Source organism: Lagopus muta, chromosome W (genome assembly GCF_023343835.1).
Source record: "Lagopus muta isolate bLagMut1 chromosome W, bLagMut1 primary, whole genome shotgun sequence".
Taxonomy (NCBI): Eukaryota; Metazoa; Chordata; class Aves; order Galliformes; family Phasianidae; genus Lagopus; species Lagopus muta.
The window spans coordinates 2,269,677-2,289,142 of record NC_064471.1 but is presented as its reverse complement, the minus strand read 5'-3'; the positions used below and the strand labels follow the sequence as shown (position 1 = coordinate 2,289,142).

General features: G+C 45.3%; 1 protein-coding gene across 1 annotated transcript in view; it reads left to right on the top strand.

Moving 5' to 3' along the window:
- Positions 1-19,466, top strand: part of LOC125686445 (Golgi phosphoprotein 3-like) — a 163,001-nt gene that overhangs the window by 106,872 nt on the left and 36,663 nt on the right. The window contains exon 3 of the mRNA XM_048930427.1: positions 10,546-10,660. Within this exon, the coding sequence (XP_048786384.1) occupies positions 10,546-10,660 (115 nt within the window). The remainder of the gene's footprint in view (positions 1-10,545; positions 10,661-19,466) is intronic.

Sequence of the window (19,466 nt, the reverse complement as noted above, 5' to 3'; positions counted from 1 at the left end):
TATGATTCTAGGGAGTTTTTGCTGCCTGCATCTAAAATGCACGCCTGTGTGTGTATGAGTGTGTATGTTGACTGAAACTCGTAACCCTCTGTGCTGCTCTGAGTGCATAGTTTGCTTGCCTCTGCTCCTAAGACAGCCTGTCTCTCAGGTCCAAACTTACCTTGAAATGAGTCCGGTTAGCTGACTCAATTCTTTCTGGAGTGCCATGTCACCATAGGACTTGTTTCTCGAGACCTAATATGGTTTTTCGGGTGGTAGCATGGGGTACTGCGTACGTTTCAAGCCACCTAGTGGTTGTCTCCACCATAGTAAGCATATAACGCTTACCATTGTGAGATCGTGACAAGGTTATATAATCAACCTGCCATGCCTCCCCATATTTATACTTTTGTCACCAGATGTCCCTTTTTCCCCTTTTCGATTATCAGGCTCTCCTCCCTGCTGCTTGCTCTGTAAGGCCTTTTGGTTTTTGTACACTTTCTCTCATTATATTTGATTAGCTCCAATTCTAATTATATTGCATTATATTTTTTTTATAGTGTGTTATCTTGCATTCTGATATCTTATTTAGTAAATTAATTTGCATCTACTCAGATCATTGCCACTGTTTTGTTTTGGGGCCCATCTCTCTACCCTTTTCCCTTATCCCTTTCCAGGGCACAGATCCACAGGTCTCTCCACCCTGCTAGTCATGGAACTGGGCCAAACCAGCCCATAAACCGTTGACAGAAAGAAAATGTTATGTGTACATGGTTTATGTAACTGCTTGTACCAGTAAACAAGCAATTACTCAAATTCTTAAATTTTATTATGGTACTCTAAATGAATATTTTTCTTCTATGCTCTTTTAGGGAAATAATTCAATTAAATAATTATGGAATTTATTAAATAACAAACCTTAACCCCTGTAATATGCAATATAATTTATTGCACATACATACTTTGCTTAATAAGTATATAGCACTCACCTCGAGTACTGTGTTCAGTTTTGGGCCCCTCACTACAAGAAAGACATTGAGGCCCTGGAATGTGCCCAGAGAAGAGCAATGAAACTGGTGAGGGGTCTAGAGCACAAGTCTTATGAGGAGCGGCTGAGGGAGCTGGGATTATTGAGTCTGGAGAAGAGGAGGCTCAGGGGAGACCTCATTGCATTCTTCAACCTCCTGAAGGGAGGTTGTGGTGAAGAGGGATTTGGCCTCTTCTCCCAGGCAACGAGCAGGACACAGGGCAATGGCCGCAAGTTGTATCAGAGGAGGTTTAGATTAAACATAAGGAAGAACTTCTCTCAGCGTGGTCAGGCACTGGAATGGCCTGCCCAGAGAGGTGGTGGAGTCGCCGTCCCTGGCAGTGTTCAAGAGGCGTCTGGATGACGTGCTGCATGATACGGTTTAGTGCTAGTGGTGGCAATGGTGATGAGGAGACGGTTGGACTAGATGATCTTGTAGGTTGTTTCCAACCTTGTGATTCTATGGTTCTATGATGAAATTTTCAGCAGGAACGAGGGCCCTCATAGAATCATAGAACGGGCTGGGCTGAAAGGGACCACAATGATCACCCATTTTCAACCCCCTGCTATGTGCAGGGTCACCAACCACTAGACCAGGCTGCCCAGAGCCACATCCAGCCTGGCCTTGAATGCCTCCCGGGATGTGACATCCACAACCTCCTTGGGCAAACTGTTCCAGTGTGTCACCACCCTCGTTGTGAAGAACTTCCTCCTAATATCTAACCTAAACCTCCCCTGTCTCAGTTTAAGACCATTCCCCCTTGTCCTATCACTATCCACCCTCATAAACAGCCGTTCCCCCTCCTGTTTATATGCTTCCTTCAAGTATTGCAAGGCCACAATGAGGTTTCCCTGGAGCCTACTCTTCTCCAAGCTAAACAAGCCCATTTCCCTCAACCTTTCCTCATAGGAGAGGTGCTCCAGTCCTCTGATCATCTCAGTGGCCCTCCTCTGGATCCACTCCAAGAGAATCATAGAATCATAGAATCATAGAATCACTAAGGTTGGAAAAGACCTAAAAGATCACCCAGTCCAACCGTTCACCTATTCCCAATAGCTCCTACTAAACCATGTCCCTCAACGCAACATCCAGTCTTTCCTTGAACACCCCCAGGCTCGGTGATTCCACCACCTCCCTGGGCAGTCCATTCCAGTGCCTGACCACCCTTTCTGAAAAGTAATACTTCCTCATGTCCAGCCTGAATTTCCCCTGGCGTAGCTTGAAACCATTCCCCCTGGTCCTATCCCTAATGACACGAGAGAAGAGGCCGACCCCCAGCTCACTACAACCTCCCTTCAGGAAGTTATAGAGAGCAATAAGGTCTCCCCTGAGCCTCCTCTTCTCCAGGCTGAACATTCCCAGCTCCTTCAGCCTCTCCTCATATGGCCTGTGTTCCAGACCCCTCACCAGCTTCGTTGCCCTTCTTTGAACACGTTCCAGGGCCTCAATATCTTTCTTGCAGTGAGGGGCCCAAAACTGGACACAGTACTCGAGGTGCGGCCTCACGAGTGCTGAATATAGGGGAACAATCACCTCTCTGCTCCTGCTTGCAACACTGTTTCTGATGCAAGCCAGGATGCCATTGGCCTTCTTGGCCACCTGGGCACACTGTCGGCTCATGTTCAGCCGAGCATCAATCAATACCCCCAAGTCCATTTCCTCTACGCAGTCCTCCAGCCACACCGCCCCAAGCCTGTAGCGTCGCCTGGGGTTGTTGTGGCCGAAGTGCAGGACCCGGCATTTGGCCTTGTTGAAACTCATTCCATTGGCTCCAGCCCAGCTCTCCAGCCTGTCCAGATCCCTCTGTAGGGCCTCGCTACCCCCAGGCAGATCCACACTTCCAGCCAATTTAGTGTCATCTGCGAATTTACTGAGGGTGCACTCGATGCCCTCATCGAGGTCATCAATAAAGATATTGAAGAGGACAGGCCCCAGCACCGACCCCTGCGGAACACCACTCACGACCGGTCGCCAGCTGGATTTGACTCCATTCACCACCACTCTCTGTGCCCGGCCCTCCAGCCAGCTCCTTACCCAGCCAAGAGTGTACCCATCCAAGCCTCTGGCTGCCAGCTTCTGCAGGAGAATGCTGTGGGAGACAGTGTCAAAGGCTTTGCTGAAGTCTAGGTAGACCACATCAACAGCCTTTCCTTCATCCACCAGATGGGTCACTAGATCATAGAAGGAGATCAGGTTGGTCAAACAGGACCTGCCCTTCATAAACCCATGCTGGCTAGGCCTGATCCCCCGGTCACCCTGCACATGCCGCATGATCTCCCTCAAGACAATCTGCTCCATAACCTTCCCTGGCACCGAGGTCAGGCTGACAGGCCTGTAGTTCCCCGGATCCTCCTTACGACCTTTCTTATAAATGGGAGTCACATTGGCAAGCCTCCAGTCATCTGGGACCTCACCAGTCAACAAGGAGCGCTGATAGATGATGGAAAGCGGCTCGGCTATCACCTCCGCCAGTTCCCTCAGCACTCTCGGGTGGATCTCATCTGGCCCCATCGACTTGTGACAGTCCAGCTGGAGCAGTAGGCCTCTGACTGTTTCTTTCAGAATCACAGGGGGGTTAGTGTGCTTCCCGGCCGAGATTACCAGGTCAGAGAGAGGGGTATCCTGTGGATAACTGGTCTGACTTTTAAAGACAGACGTAAAGAAGGCATTCAGAACCTCCGCCTTTTCCTTATCCTCAGTGGTCACATTCCCAGCCTCATCCAGCAAAGAGTGGATATTCTCCTTTGTCCTCCTCTTACTGTTAACGTATTTATAAAAGAGTTTCTTATTCCTTTTCACACCAGCAGCTAGGTTAAATTCAAGCTGGGCTTTTGCCTTTCTGATTTCACCTCTACACATCCTAACAACTTCCCTGTATTCATTTTGAGTGGCCTGTCCCTCTTTCCACAGGCGGTAGATTCTCTTTTTCTCCCGGAGCCTCAGGAATAGCTCCCTATTCATCCACGCCGGTCTTCTTCCCCGCCGGCTCATTTTGCAGCTCAGGGGGACTGCCTGCTCCTGCGCCCTTAAGACTTCCTTTTTGAAGAGCAACCAGCTCTCTTGGACCCCTTTGCTCGCTAGGACTGAATGCCAGGGGACTCCCCCTATTAGTCCCCTGAACAATTCAAAGTCCGCCCTCCTGAAGTCCAAGGTAGCAGTATTACTATTCCCCCTCCAGGCTCCACCGTGAATCACGAAGTCTATCATTTCATGATCACTCTGTCCAAGACAGCCTCCAACCTCCACATCTCCCACCAAACCTTCCCTGTTTGTGAACAGCAGGTCTAGTGGGGCAGTTCCTCTCGTGGGCTCCCTGACCAGCTGTATCAGGAAGTTGTCCTCTACGCATTCCAGAAACCTCCTAGACTGCTTCCTCTGTGCTGTGCTGTACTCCCAGCATACGTCAGGGAAGTTAAAGTCCCCCATGAGGACAAGGGCAGGCGACTGTGCAGCTTGTGCCAGCTGCTTATAGAATATCTCGTCTGTTTCTTCATCTTGATTTGGGGGTCTATAACAGACGCCCACCAGGGTGCCTGTCTTGTCAGCCCTTCCTCTGATCTTTACCCATAGGGATTCAACGTTATCGTCCCCAGTCATAATCTCAGTAGCGTAAAAGCATTCCCTAACATAGAGAGCTACACCTCCACCCCGCCTTCCTTGCCTATCTTTCCTGAAGAGTTTATAGCCATCCATTGCAGCACTCCAATCGTGGGAGCAATCCCACCACGTTTCCGTTATGGCAACTAGGTCATAGTTTGCCTGCTGCACAATGGCTTCCAACTCTGAGAGCTCTGTGTCCTTCCTGTACTGGGGGCCCCAGGCCTTGACACAGTTCTCCAGATGGGGCCTCACAAGAGCTGAGTAGAGGGGGACAATCACCTCCCTCTACCTGCTGGCCACCCCTTTTTTAATGCAGCCCAGGATATAGTTGGCCTTCCAGGCTGCAAGAGCACACTGGTGGCTCATGTCCAGCTTCTCATCTCCTCTTTATCTTGTATGTGCCTTAACATATCTTCTAGGAGGATCTGCTCTATGATCTTCACAGGCGCAGAGGTGAGTCTTACTGGCCTGTAGTTCCCTGGGTCTTCCATTCTCCCTTTCTTCAGTTCAGTTTTGGGCTCCTCACTACAGGAAAGATGTTGAGGCCCTGGAGCGTGTCCAGAGAAGGGCAACAAAACTGGTGAGGGGTGTGGAACACAAGTCTTATGAGGAGTGGTTGAGGGAGCTGGGTTTGTTTAGTCTGGAGAAGAGGAGGCTCAGGGGAGACTTCTTTGCACTCTACAACTTCCTGAAGGGAGATTGTGATGAGGAGGGGGTTGGCCTCTTTTCCCAGGCAACAAACAGGACCCAAAGAAATGGTCTCAAGTTGTGCCAGGGGAGATTCAGATTAGATATAAGGAAAAACATTTTCACTCTAAGAGTGGTCAGGCACTGGAATGTGCTGCCCAGGGAGGTGGTGGAATCAGTGACCCTGGTGGTTTTGAAGAGACGTCTGGTTGAAGTGCTAGAAGATATGGTTTAGTAGCTTAGTGAGTAGTAATGGTGATAGGAGGACAGTTGGAAGAGATGACCTTGTAGGTCCTTTCCAACCTTGTGATTCTATGACTCTATGATAGCAACTGTTGGTGAATAGAACATAATGCTACTGGTCAGCATGTTCTTCAGAACTGTAAATCTTAACGTTTTCCTGCTTTTTCAGTTTATAATTGATTTCTCAATTTCATGTGGCCTAATTTGATGTGCGGAAAATCAAACCCTATAGCCTGTAAGGATAAAGAGAAGGTGTTTTATTGGCAATTGTGCAAAAGCCCTGGCGCAAGGGGGATAATTCATCCAAGCTTGCGCACCGTCTGGAAAAATCGTGCTACAGATATAGGGCAAACTAATACATAATCAGTAGTTTCCTGGAATTCAGATACATATTCATTATACCCCAAAGCATGCAGACCCTCCCCTGTTGCGTGTGCGTAGTGGGTTGTGGGTTGAAGAATTTGTTGTTTTTTTCAAGAAGGCTTCTAACCTTCCTCACCATAACTCCTGACAGAGAAGGGGGGCATCCCCCAAACTAGTTTCGTCTCGCACTATGAACATCTAATCACCTCCCTGCCAGATGTCTCAAACATTATCAGCGTGGCCTCCTCACTATCCTGTTCCTGACCTTTTCTCTAACGAGCTCTACATTCCTGCTTCTATAAACTATTCCTAACTATCCCACTTTATCCTCCCCCGTATTCTCAGTTACTGTGAAACCTTTTTGCCTTTTACTTTTCTTATGGGGCTCCTTTTCCACCTTTCAAATTGTTTAACTGCAGTATTTTTGTCAACTGTTTAAGGGATGGTTCGGCCCTGTTCCGTGACGAGCGGGGCGGAGGGATCCGCAGATCCGCGCCTCTGGAAAAAAAAGGAAACAGGATACCCCAAAATAATTAAAAACAGCGGCACCGATCTAAGGAGAAACAAACTAATTTACTAAGTATATTATCGGAATGCAAGATAACACACTATAATACAATATAATCAGAATTGAAGCTAATAAATCAAATATAATGAGAGAGAGAGAATGTCCGAAAGGTGGATAGGCCTCACCACAACGCTGAGGTGAGATGCGCAGTCCAGTTGAGCAGCAGGGAGATGGGAGCAGCGCCCACAACGAAGGGCAGGCGAGAAAGAACAATCAGGCGACCTTGCCAGGAGTTAAACCTCCTCTCCCTGACCGCAAGGTCCCCTGGGGAATGTAGTTCTTCTCCTCTTCAGGGCAGGTACCCAGGACCTGAGCATTGATAGTTAAAGTCCCAGTGCCCCACATGATGTTATGATGTGGAATACCGAAAGCCAAAAATCACAAAACCATGCCATTCCACCCCTTATTCTACATCACTATATCATGCTTAATATATATACAAACGGTAATTACCAAACATTAAACACACGCACACACAAAAATCTGTATATTTACATGGAATTACTGGCTGCACTCCCCCAACATCAAATTCCCTTGTGGTACACAATGAACATCCCCGTTTCTCTGCATCACCCACCAAGTGGACCCAGGTCCCTGTTCTAACATATCATCAATGTACTGTAAGTGCTCAGGAGCACCTCCCTGTTCCAATGCGGCCTGGATCAGCCCATGGCAAATGGTTGGGCTGTGTTTCCACCCCTGGGGCAAACGGTTCCAGGTATACTGAATGCCCCTCCATGTGAAAGCAAACTGTGGCTTACATTCTTTGGCCAAAGGAATGGAAAAGAAGGCATTAGCAATGTCAATGGTGGCATATCATTTGGCTGCTTTTGACTCCAGTTCATACTGGAGTTCTAACATGTCCGGCACAGCAGCACTCAGTGGGGGTGTGACTTCATTCAGGCCACGGTAGTCCACCGTCAGCCTCCATTCTCCACTGGCTTTACGCACTGGCCATATGGGGCTGTTAAAAGGCGAGTGAGTTTTGCTGATCACTCCCTGACCCTCCAGTTGACGAATCAACTTATGAATGGGGAGCAGGGAATCCCTGTTGGTGTGGCAGTACCGCCTGTGCACCGTTTTTGTAGCTATTGGTACCTGTTGCTCTTCCACTCATAGTAACCCCACAGCAGATGGATCTTCTGATAGGCCAGGCAAAACAGATAACTGCTTAACACCTCCTGTATCTACAGCAGCTATTCCAAAGGCCCATCGATACCCTTTGGGATCCTTAAAATATCCCCTTCTGAGGTAATCAATACCAAGTATACATGGAGCCCCTGGGCCCGTCACAATAGGGTGCTTTTGCCAGTCTTTACCAGTGAGGCTGATTTCGGCTTCCAACATAGTCAGCTCTTGGGAACCCCCAGTCACCCCAGAAATATAAACTGATTTTGTCCCTTGGTGACTCGAGGGCATTAGGGTGCACTGAGCACCAGTGTCCACCAGGGCCTTATATTTCAGTGGTTCTGATGTGCCAGGCCATCGAATCCACACAGTCCAGTAAACTCTATTATCCCTTTCCCCACCCTGGCTGGGAGCAGGGCCCCTCTATTTGTTACCTCCGTTGTCTGAAGCAACTGGAGCAATCACCTTTTTGGAGAAGTTCACCTTGGTGGTTGATTTGCCTTGTAATTCTTTTACCCGTGCTTGAAGTGCAGGAGTAGGTTGCTTATGCCACTTCTTCATATCTTCTCCATGGTCACGTAGGTAATGCCGCAAGTCAAAACGTGATGTAGTCTTACTGTTGTCACTTGCTCGAGCAGGAGGACGTCTTCTTTTGATAGCTGAGACGTTGGATGACACCGGCTGGGAGGAAACCAAGTTGATTAGTCCCTCCAGTAGGCTGTCTTGGGAATTCTGATCTCCATTGGTTGTATCTGTTACCACCATGGATCCATCAGCATTAGGCACGGTAGTCAGTTTGTCTATGATACCTTCTTGCTTGCTCTCCATTCTGTTCAGCTTTTCAGCTACCTTTGCAATGGCTGAAACACAAACTCGTAGAGGGCTTAAATGTAACTCAAAGTCTTGAAGTTTATTAATCAGTTCATTTATAAGGGGTCTTCATTCCCCTCTACCATACATTGCTGCAAATGTACTGGCGTACCTCTCTGGTGCAGTCTTTGTGAATGTACGCCACATGCTTGGTGTACACCTGACTCTCTCAGGACCTGGAGATTCTCCCTCTCGGCTCGGAGTCTCTCCTGGAAACTCTCCTTCTCAGCCTGGAGATTCTCCCTCTCAGATCTCAGACACTCTCTGTCAATTTCACAAACTCTCTCCCTTTTTGGGATACTATTGAATAAGGCCCGATAAGCATTAGCCAGGCCTCAAATCATTTGTGCCTCCTCAGATCTGCCTGAGCTGCAACATTCCTGTCTCAAATAAATGCTTAAGCTTTCAGGGTCTTTTAGGTGTTCAGGTGTAAAGTTCCATGACACCGAAGATGTCCATCTCTCTAAAATCTCTCCCAAGCCTCTCCACACTCCCTGCCACTCAGTATTCTCTGGTTTTGGGGAAGGCTTCCTCAAAATACAATAAATACAAAAACTGACTGAAATAATGAACAGTAAATTCAGGGAGATTAACAATGCGATCAGGTGAGCATTCAAAAACTGCATAAAGGATTCAAAGGAGAGACTGGGAGCCTGCTTAAAAATCCCAAGTTCTGTGAAATTAGCAGCTCCCTCTGGAGTTGTATACCACATTGTATGCAGATACCAAGTACATATTTCCATCAGTGTTTTCAATCGATTGTATATACCTATTGCCATATAAAGCAAAGTGGCAAACTTAATTAATGCCCAGTATGTTTTGAGCATTAAAAAAGAAAAAACGATGGCATGCAGACCCTTGAAAGGCAGTTTTAGAAGAGAAAACATTTTTTTCTCTCTTTACAGAAGCAAGATAGTAGTGCTCAAAGTTTACAAATATCCCAGAACATTGGCAGTCTGCGTAGACTTTCAAGGTCAAGTTTTCAGTGAGCACCGGTGAAAAAGATAAACTTTCCCAACGAAGCTCTCAGAGAGCAGAGAGAGATTCATTCTAAAAAGCTAAAAAACAGCCTTTGCCCGCATTCTCCACCAAGAATGTCAATGGTTTAAGGGCTGGTTCGGCCCAGTTCCGTGACGAGCGGGGCGGAGGGATCCGCAGATCCGCGCCTCTGGAAAAAAAATGGAAACAGGAGACTCCAAAATAATTAAAAACAGTGGCACCAATCTGAGGAGAAACAAACTAATTTACTAAGTATATTATCGGAATGCAAGATAACACACTATAATACAATATAATCAGAATTGAAGCTAATAAATCAAATATAATGAGAGAGAGAGAATGTCCGAAAGGTGGATAGGCCTCACCACAACGCTGAGGTGAGATGCGCAGTCCAGTTGAGCAGCAGGGAGACGGAGCAGCACCCACAACGAAGGGCAGGCGAGAAAGAACAATCAGGTGACCTTGCCAGGAGTTAAACCTCCTCTCCCTGACCGCAAGGTCCCCTGGGGAATGTAGTTCTTCTCCTCTTCAGGGCAGGTACCCAGGACTTGAGCATTAACAGTTAAAGTCCCAGTGCCCCACATGATGTTATGATGTGGAATACCGAAAACCAAAAATCACAAAACCATGACAATTTTGCATAAATTGATTTGAAGTAGTAAAATAGACTGCCATTAGAGAGCAATTTAACACTGTAGTAAACTTTGTTTTGATGAGGAAGTAAATGACCTAGCAAGGTTAGTGGATTATCTTCCTTTAAAAAACAAACAAAAAAACAAAACAAAACAACACAAAAAATATATTAAGCATGTTCTAATACTATGGTTTTAATTAATTAACCTTAAATTTGGTTATAGATAACTGACTTAACAGAGCTTTTTGTAATTAAAATCTTGAATAGTTTTGTTTTTGTTTTTTTAACCAGATATTTTAAAAAATTGCATGTTCTTAAAGAAGATTTGTTACTTTAAAAAAAAAATCCTTTGTTCTCATAACAGGTAGATTTTCCTAGATTGTATTGCTGGATGTTTATGGTACATGAACTAAATTTAAAAAAATGACTGTTTTATTCTGTCTTAGGTGATTTGCATATCAGATGTTCCTACAGGTGATGTTCTGCTTGATGAAGCTCTGAAACACATAAAAGAGACCCAGCCTCCTGAAACAATACAAAATTGGATTGAACTGCTTAGTGGTAAGCCTTGGACGTAATGTATTTGACTTTTTTTTTCCCTCCTTCAATAAAGCTAGTTATGCAGAATCACTAGAGATTGTACTGTAAGAATTTGGAGAAGAAATTACGCAAAAATTTAATTAGACCGTCCTCTGGTTGCTTTTACTTAAGTTGGTACAGAAAGGGTCTACACAGACGTGTCAGAGAACATTTAGGCTCCAGAAAAAGATCTCTTCTGCTAATCCGAAGTGAATCAGGCCTGTGCCCTGGAGGTATAACTGCCTTTCTCTTTAACTGGAAATGAGAGCTAGTGGAAGTTTGGATTCAGTATTCAGAGCTTTTCGTAAGTAAAGAAGCGTCTACGGCTGGTTTGGCCCAGTTCCGTGACTAGTGGGGCAGAGGGATTTCACAAAATCCACGCCTCCAGAGGAGGGAAACAGGGGACCCCAAAATAATTAAAAACAGCAGCAACGATCTGAGGAGAAACAAACTAATTTACTAAATACGGTATTGGAATATGAGATAACACACTGTAATAAAATATAATTAGAATTGAAGCTAATAAATCAAATATAATGAGAGAGTGTCCAAAAGGTGGATAGGTCTCACCATAACACTGAGGTGAGATGTGCACTCCGGTTGAGCAGCAGGGAGGAGAGCCTGACAAAGAAGGGAAGTCAGATGACATACCAAGGCCTTATATCCGTTCCCCCTGAGCAAAAGTGATAACAACGCAGCGAACAGTCTTCTGGGGAATGTAGTTCTGTCATGGTTTTGTAATTTTTGCTGTTGTTATTCCACATCATAACATCATGCAAAGCATGGATAATTAAAGAGTTAATACTCCACCTCACAGCAAGAGAGGAAGATACCTCACAGAAATTACAGGATCTGGTCCTGCCTTTTGCTCATGCACTCTCTGAGGAGAGTGTGGGGGTGCCTACTAGATGTTCCAAGACATTGCTTTCAGGTTTTCTCGATTTTCAGAAAATTCTCTCTCTCTCTCTCCTATTGTATTTGATTTATTAGTCTCAATTTCAATTAGATTGTATTATATTGTGTTATCTTGCATTCCGATACCATAGTTAGTAAAATAAGTGTTTCTCCTTAGATCGTTGCTGCTTTATTGTTGTTTTTTTTCCTTGAGCCCAGCTCCCATCTCCCTACCCCTTTTCCCTTTTCCTTCCCATTTTTGGGGGATGGGGGGCCCACGGGCCTACTGCCCCCCTGTCACAGGCATAGATTGATCTAGTTAACTCTATGACAACTTCTTCTCTTCTGGGACAGGTACCCAGAACTGGAGCATTAACAGTTAAACTCCCAGTGCACTACATGATGTTATGATGTACAATACTGATAACCAAAAATCATAAAACCATGACATTCCACCCCTTATTCTACATCACTACACCATACTTAATATATATACAAACAAACCACAATTAACAAACATTAAACACACGCACACACAAACCTATATATATACACATGGAATTACTGACTGCACTCCCCCAACATCAAATTCCCTTGTGGTACACATTGAACATCCCCATTTTTCTGCATCACCCAACAAGTGGACCCTGGTCCCTGGGCAAAAGCAGTTCCACAGGGAGGTTTGCCCTTCCCAGAAGCTGGAAAGACCCAAACCGCTTTTCCTAACAAGTTCTTTACATGTACTACAGGGACCTTATCTCCCTTGACAGTATGTAAGGAGTTGGCAGGACCATCGTGATTGATAGATCCTTGAGTTTTGAACAGCCAGGTGGCTTCTGCCAAATGCTTCTCCCAAGTTTTAAATGTTCTGGCACCTATTGCTTTTACGGTTTTTAACAACCCATTGTATCGTTCAATTCTACCAGAAGCTGGTGCATGATAGGGGGTATGATAAATCCACCTTTGGCCCAACTATTTCCAAGAGAACTTTTGAAATGGGTCCCATTATCTGACTCAATTCTTTCTGGAGTGCCATGTCACCATAGGACTTCTTTCTCGAGACCTAATATGGTGTTTTGGGCGGTAGCATGGGGTACTGCATATGTTTCAAGCCACCTGGTTGTTGCCTCCACCATGGTAAGCACATAACACTTACCATTGCGAGACCGTGGCAAGGTGATATTGATGTGTGGAAATCAAACCCTATAGCCTGAATAAGGATGTAGATCAGGTATGTTTTTATTATCAATGCGCATACACCCAGGTGCAAGGGGGATAGCTCCACCAAGCTTACACACAGTAGGGCAAAAGCTTGGTACAGATATAGTCCAAACCATAATCAATGATTTTCCTGGAATTCGCATACATATTCATTACATTTCCAAGAACCCATCAGCATATCATCCCTCTCTCTTGTGCATGCGCTGTGAGCAGTGGTAGTCTCCTCCTGGTGGTCATGGGATGATGGCCCATTGTCTTCCTTGCAAAGGCTCTTAGTCTCGCTGTAAACTCTTGACCCTGCGGGAGGGGCAGCCTAAACCAGTTCTAACTTGCCTTCTGGACGTCTTATCACTTACTTACCAAATGTTTTCAAGCTGTTCTCAAAACTTTTATCTTTGTCCTCCATCACCACATTGTTCTAATCTCAGCTTGTTACAATCCTCATTCTTTTAAAAGCCTCTGCACATCTGCTTCTGTTAACTATTGTCTCACTCCAATTTATAGGAGGGAGAGGAGGTTTTTTTTAATCTGTGTATACCCGGCGTGAAATTAAGAAACAACGGTTCAAATGTTGGTCCGACCAGTTTATTACAGATCTTAATCAGGGAGATGAGGAAGGGGAGGACAGACACTATTATGAATTAGGGTAATGGGGAATGGAAGGAGGGCGATAGAAAAGATAGGAAAGAAGAAGCAAGGAGTCTTTATAGGAAGCAAGAGGGAGATAGTCACCACTGTGGATCCAGCGTGGTTCGTAGTTCAGTCTTCAGTAGTTCTGGGTCATCGGGCATTGTTCTGTTGATGATGACGGTGACCATGGCAATGATGGCCCCTTTTCAATGGTTGTACCAACTTATTTATAAGTCCAAAGTGTTTGAGTCAGCTGTCTTTGGAGTGACAGCTCAAATCCAAAATGGTTGAGTCAGCTCTCCTTTGAGTGGCAGCTTCTGGCTCTGGGATCTCAGCAGAAACTCCTAGCACAACAACACATCATCAGTAGGGTAAAACTAACCTGTCTCACGACGGTCTAAACCCAGCTCACGTTCCCTATTAGTGACAAGGCCATCTTTCAGGCCTTGTCAGCAGATAAGAGGGAGCAGGGATGCCCACCTGCATCCTGTTTTTCACAGGACACGATGGTATCATTCCCCAATTTTCCCATAGCAAGCTGGAGCTATTTAGTCATGGGCCAGATCTTCCGCCAGTAAACACTCCTGAGCACTATCTTCTGGAGGCAAGAAACTCTGGAGGAAGGGGCTTTCAAATGTCCACAAAGTGATGTCGATTGTCACATGGTAGCACCCATCACTTGCCTCCTCAATAAATCAATCGGAGTCTTATCACAAGAAATACCTTGGGAAGCAAGCTTTGAGCCAACAAACAAAGGATTCTCACAAATATCTTTTACCCTTTGTTTCTGTGAACCATCTTTTACCCTTTGTTTCTGTGAACCATCCTTTACTCTTTGTTTCTGTGAACCATCTTTTACTCTACAATTCCCCCCTTTTCTTTAATCTAGCAAAAACACCTATCTGCTAGATTTTCCCATTCCTCCCTAATGATTTCTGAAAGTAGGCCCCGCTTTCTACCTTTTGTCTCAGCTTGTACCTATTCTACTTTTCATATTCCTTCCCTGTGTTCTGACATAAGCACATTGAGCACCTTGGGGATAAACACGTAAAACCTACCAAGAAGAATAGAGCTATACTTGCCAAGAAAAGTTGCTTTAGCCATCCAAGATTTGGTAACCAACTAGTAAGTTTATTCCATACTCCAGAAAAAGCCATTCCCCAATTAGTGTTATCCCTGCTTACTTCATGCAAGACCTTTTGTTTGTTCCCAGATTTTTCCTAAATCCATCTCAGTCCTCTGATCCTTGTTTATATATGCACAACAACTTTGATTTATTAGAGTACACATTCCCCCTTCCTTTGCAGTTAACAAATCCAGCACCATTCTTTTTTGCAATACAACTTTGGATAAAGAGGATACGTCCTCTTGGATTGCTGGTAGGGCATCTACCGTAGCATTCTCAATTATTTCTAAAGTTGCAGAAATGTTCACTATAGCCTTTTCCAGCTGAGCTACTCCTAAGACTGGGATAAGGGATCTCATGAAGGTATGGTATCTTGTATTATACCTTACCAAGGGGTTATTGTCTCACTCCAATTTATAAGAGGGAGATGAGGTTCTTTTAATATCTGTATACCCGCTGTGAGATTAAGAAACAGCGGTTCATATGTTAGTCCAACCAGTTTATTACAAATCCTAATCAGGGAGACGGGGAAGGGAAGGAAGGTGATAGAAAAGATAGGAAAGAAGCAAGAATTGCATAAAGCGGGGACAGTCACCACAAGGATCCAGCAGCAGTCCCGTTGCACGATGTTTGAAGGTCCGAGGCAGAAGCAGCGGGGAGAGCAGCAGCGTGGTCGGCCTTGGGCAACAAGCAGATAGCAAGAGACAGTCGCAGAGCCAATGCAGGAGGAAGCAGCAGCGCTCAGGCAGCAGGCCCAGGAGAGTTCATCAGCATGCAGGAATTCCGTAGTGTGAGGAATCTGATGTCAGACACCTCTTATTCTACTTCAGCATGCAGGCATCACTTCATGAGGAATCTGTTGTCAGAAACCTATCCTCATGGTTTTCGATTCCTCTTTTATCCTACTTGTTCTCCTGACTACCTGACGTCCTTGGGAGTCATGTGAGTACCCTCTGAGATGGCCATCATCCTGAGATAAGTCCACACAAAAGACCACTTCACAGCTATTAAGCTGCAGCTCATCTCTCTCTCCTTGCCCCTGGCCTTGTCCATCTGTGTCCCTCAGACAAAGGATTTCACAACCCTTGCCCAGAACTTGTCCATCAAAGTTCTCCAGAGAAAGGATTTCACAACCTTTGCCCAGGAATTGCCTGGACTTGAACAAGTCCATCTGTGTCCCCAGCAAGCTTTGAGACACTGATGTTAACAGAATAATATCTTACAGTTATTTACCCTTTTAACCCTCCTTGGATTTTGATGCTGGCTCCACATAATTCTCACTATGCCTGGTGGGAGTACTTTTGGATGGACGCTCGTAGGAGGTGCTAAATATCCTCCCATACTATGTCCTTTCCAATTTATTGGTACTGATTTTCAAGCTCTCCCATCTCCACACAGCTACCAGAAACCTTTACCCAAACAATACCTGCTCATTATATTATTTCCATTATGATATTCATGCCCACTAATGAGAGTGTTATTACTTTCCTTAATAGCAGCCACTGTTAAACATGGAAATGTAAGGGTAACGCTTACAGATAAATAAATAAATATAACAAATAGAGGTACCACATTACAACCCACAACAACACAAAACGTAGTACAACCAAAATGCAAAATGTAACAGCACATAATATCAACTTGCCACAGACACCACCCCATGTATACTGAGATAAAGCAAACTGGAAACCGAGTCATTTTTTCTTTATGAGTTTAGCTTTTGATGGTGCACTTTCCTTGACAGACCAAGTAGCTCCTCAGCATCTTGGAATAAACTCCTGTAACAATACTTTAGTTACCTCATGTGCCTTATTAGTTCTACAAAGGAATGCCTACGGCCACTGTAAAAAGGTATCAGTTAGTACCAACATACAGCAATACCCCCCTGTTCTTGGGAGTTCCAAGAAATCAGTTTGCCATTGTTGCCCTAGAAGGTTCCCTTCTCCAATAGGTCCACTTTACCCTATTCCTGGCACCAGGATCGTACTTTGTAGCATCTGTTTGCCCAATATATTTTCTTACCTTTCCTTAGAACCAGTTTCCAAAAAATAATAAAGGGCATAACAATGTGTCTTTCTGGGCGTGCTCCCATCTGTCAGCTTGCTCTCTTCTCTTCTAAATCATTAATTAGATTCCTATCCTCTTTAGAATATTTTACAGCGAGCTAGAAATAATTCACACTTCCATTGTCAGTCCAAGTCTATTTGTGCCTTCTTAATTTTGGCAGCTCGATCTACCTGAAGGTTATTTTGCTGATCTTCAGTAGCCTGAATCTTGGGCACATGAGCAACTACATGATGCACCTTTACAACCATATTCTTTGTTCGGGCAGTAATATCTTTCCACAGTTCAGCAGCCCAAATAGGTTTACCCCTTCTTTGCCAGTTATTTTGCTCCCACTGCTGTATCCACCCCCATAAGGCATTTGATACCATCCATGAGTCAGTGTAGAGATAGAGCATTGGCCACCTCTCCCACTCAGAAACATCTAAGGCCAGTTGGACAGCCTTTACCTCTGCAAATTGGCTTGATTCTCCTTTCCCTTCAGTGGCCTCTGCAACTTGTCGTACGGGGCTCCACACAGCAGATTTCCATCTGCGATGCTTTCCCACAATACGACACGATCCATCTGTGAACAGGGCAAATTTACTTCCATTTTCTGGTAGTTCATTGTGTGGTGGGGCTGACATGTGGAATCAAACTGTGTAATCCAAGTAAGATTACAAAGCAGGTGTGGTTTACAGAGTGCTGCGCAGACACTGGGTGCAAGGGGCATAGATCCACCTAACTTGCACACCATCTGTTGAGGGACATGGTTAAGTGGGAGCTATTGGGAATAGGTGAACAGTTGGACTGGATGATCTTTTAGGTCTTTTCCAACCTTGGTGATTTTAATGATTCTATGATTCTATCTGGAAAAATCATGCTACAGATATAGGCCAAAGTAATAAATAATAAATAGTTTTCCTGGAATTTGGATACATATTCATTACACCCCTGAGAGTTGATTAGCATGCAGACCCTCCCCTCTTCTGGGTCGTGAGATGAAGATTTGTTGTCTTCCTCGCAAAGGCTTCTGACCTTTCTCACTGTAAACTTCTGACTTTTGGGGGCATTCCCCCCATACCAGTTTCTTCTTGCCTTGTGGACATCTAATAACCTCCCTGCCAAATGTCCTCGGGCTGTTCTCAAACCCTTGTCTTTATGGCCTTCATGCCCCTCACTATCCCAGACTCAGTGTCTGCCATCCCTTATTTTGTGACAGGCTCTACATTCTTGCTTCTATCTCTAACTATTCTCCTTCACCCCCTTGATTCTCAGTCACTGTGAAGCCTTCTTGCCTTTTTACTTTCACTTATGGGGCCCATCAGACCTTTCAGGGCCTCTTAAGCCCATGATACCTCTTCTGCTAGCGATGTTTCAAACTTTTTGCCTTCAGGCCAGTATGTGATTACCTCTAGGATTCCTGCACATCTGAGGTTCCCCATCCGTGCTTGTTGCATAATCAGCGCAATCCACTTACTCCAAGTGGCAGCAGTAGCATGATGGGTGGAGGGAACCTTTCCTTTAAACATCCAGTTCAGCACTGGCAGACAAGGTGCCAGAAGGAGCTGTGTTTCAGTACCGACTACTTCAGAAGCAGACCGAACCCCCTCATACGTGGCTAAGATCTCCTTCTCAGTTGGAGTGTAGCCCTCTTCCAACCCCCTGTAGGCTCAGATCCAGAATCCCAGGGGTCGGCCTCGGGTCTCTCCTGAGGCTCTTTGCCACAGTCTCCAAGTGGGATCGTTCTCTCCAGCAGCAGTGTAGAGGATGTTGTTTATACCCTGTCCCATCCGTACTGGCCCTAGGGCCACGGCACGGGCTATCTGCTGTTTAATCTGTTCAAAAGCCTGCTGCTGCTCAGGACCCCATGTAAACTCATTTCTCATTCGCGTCACATGATAAAGGGGGCTTACAATGAGGCTGTAGTTTGGAACATGCATTCTCCAAAAGCCCACTGCACCCAGAAAAGATTGTGTCTCTCTTTTGCTAGGGGGTGGAGACATAGTAGTGATTTTGTCGATCACATCTGTCAGGATGTGACTGTCTCGCTCCAATTACTAGGAGGGAGAGGAGGTTCTTTTATTATCTATATAACTGGCGTGAGATTAAGAAACAACGGTTCAAATGTTGGTCTGACCAGTTTATTACAAATATTAATCAGGGAAATGGGGAAGAGAAGGAGGGCAATAGAAAAGATAGAAACGAGGCTGCAGTTTGGAACAAGCATTCTCCAAAAGCCCACTATGCCCAAAAAAGATTGTGTCTCTTTCTTACCAGTGTGCTGAGACATGGAAGTGATTTTGCTGATCACATCTGTTCAGATGTGATGACATCCATCTTGCCACTTTATACCTAGGAACTGAATTTCCCGAGCAGGTTCTTTCACTTTGTTTCACTTTCTGAAACTTTGCTTCACAAGTTACTGGGTCGCAATGGCCAACACCAGTGCCTACCTTCCCCTTGGCTTTCACAGAGCCCGTCCTTTATGTAACAGTCTCGGTTTTTTATTGGCCGTACCAAGGAGACACCTCACCACACAGACAGGACTGCTGAAATCAGCGGGGTGCACCTATCGTGTGCAGGGCAGTAGGGAAACTCCCAAAGAGGCAATAATAATCCCAGACGAGCCCCCAAATTGTTGGAAATATCCAAATAATTTTTGTCAGGACGGTATCTCTGATAAAAGCAGAATATATTCGCAATTGCAATGGCAGGCGTCCCGCAAGTAAGAGAGTGCCTATGGACACAACATGACAGCCTTTATACCCTGTTTTCTCCCCCTTGCCTTCCCCCTCCCCTTTTTCCCCACTGGCTGGGTAGTCCAGGTGTCACAGAGTTGACCAAATCAATCTATGTCTGTGACAGGGTTGA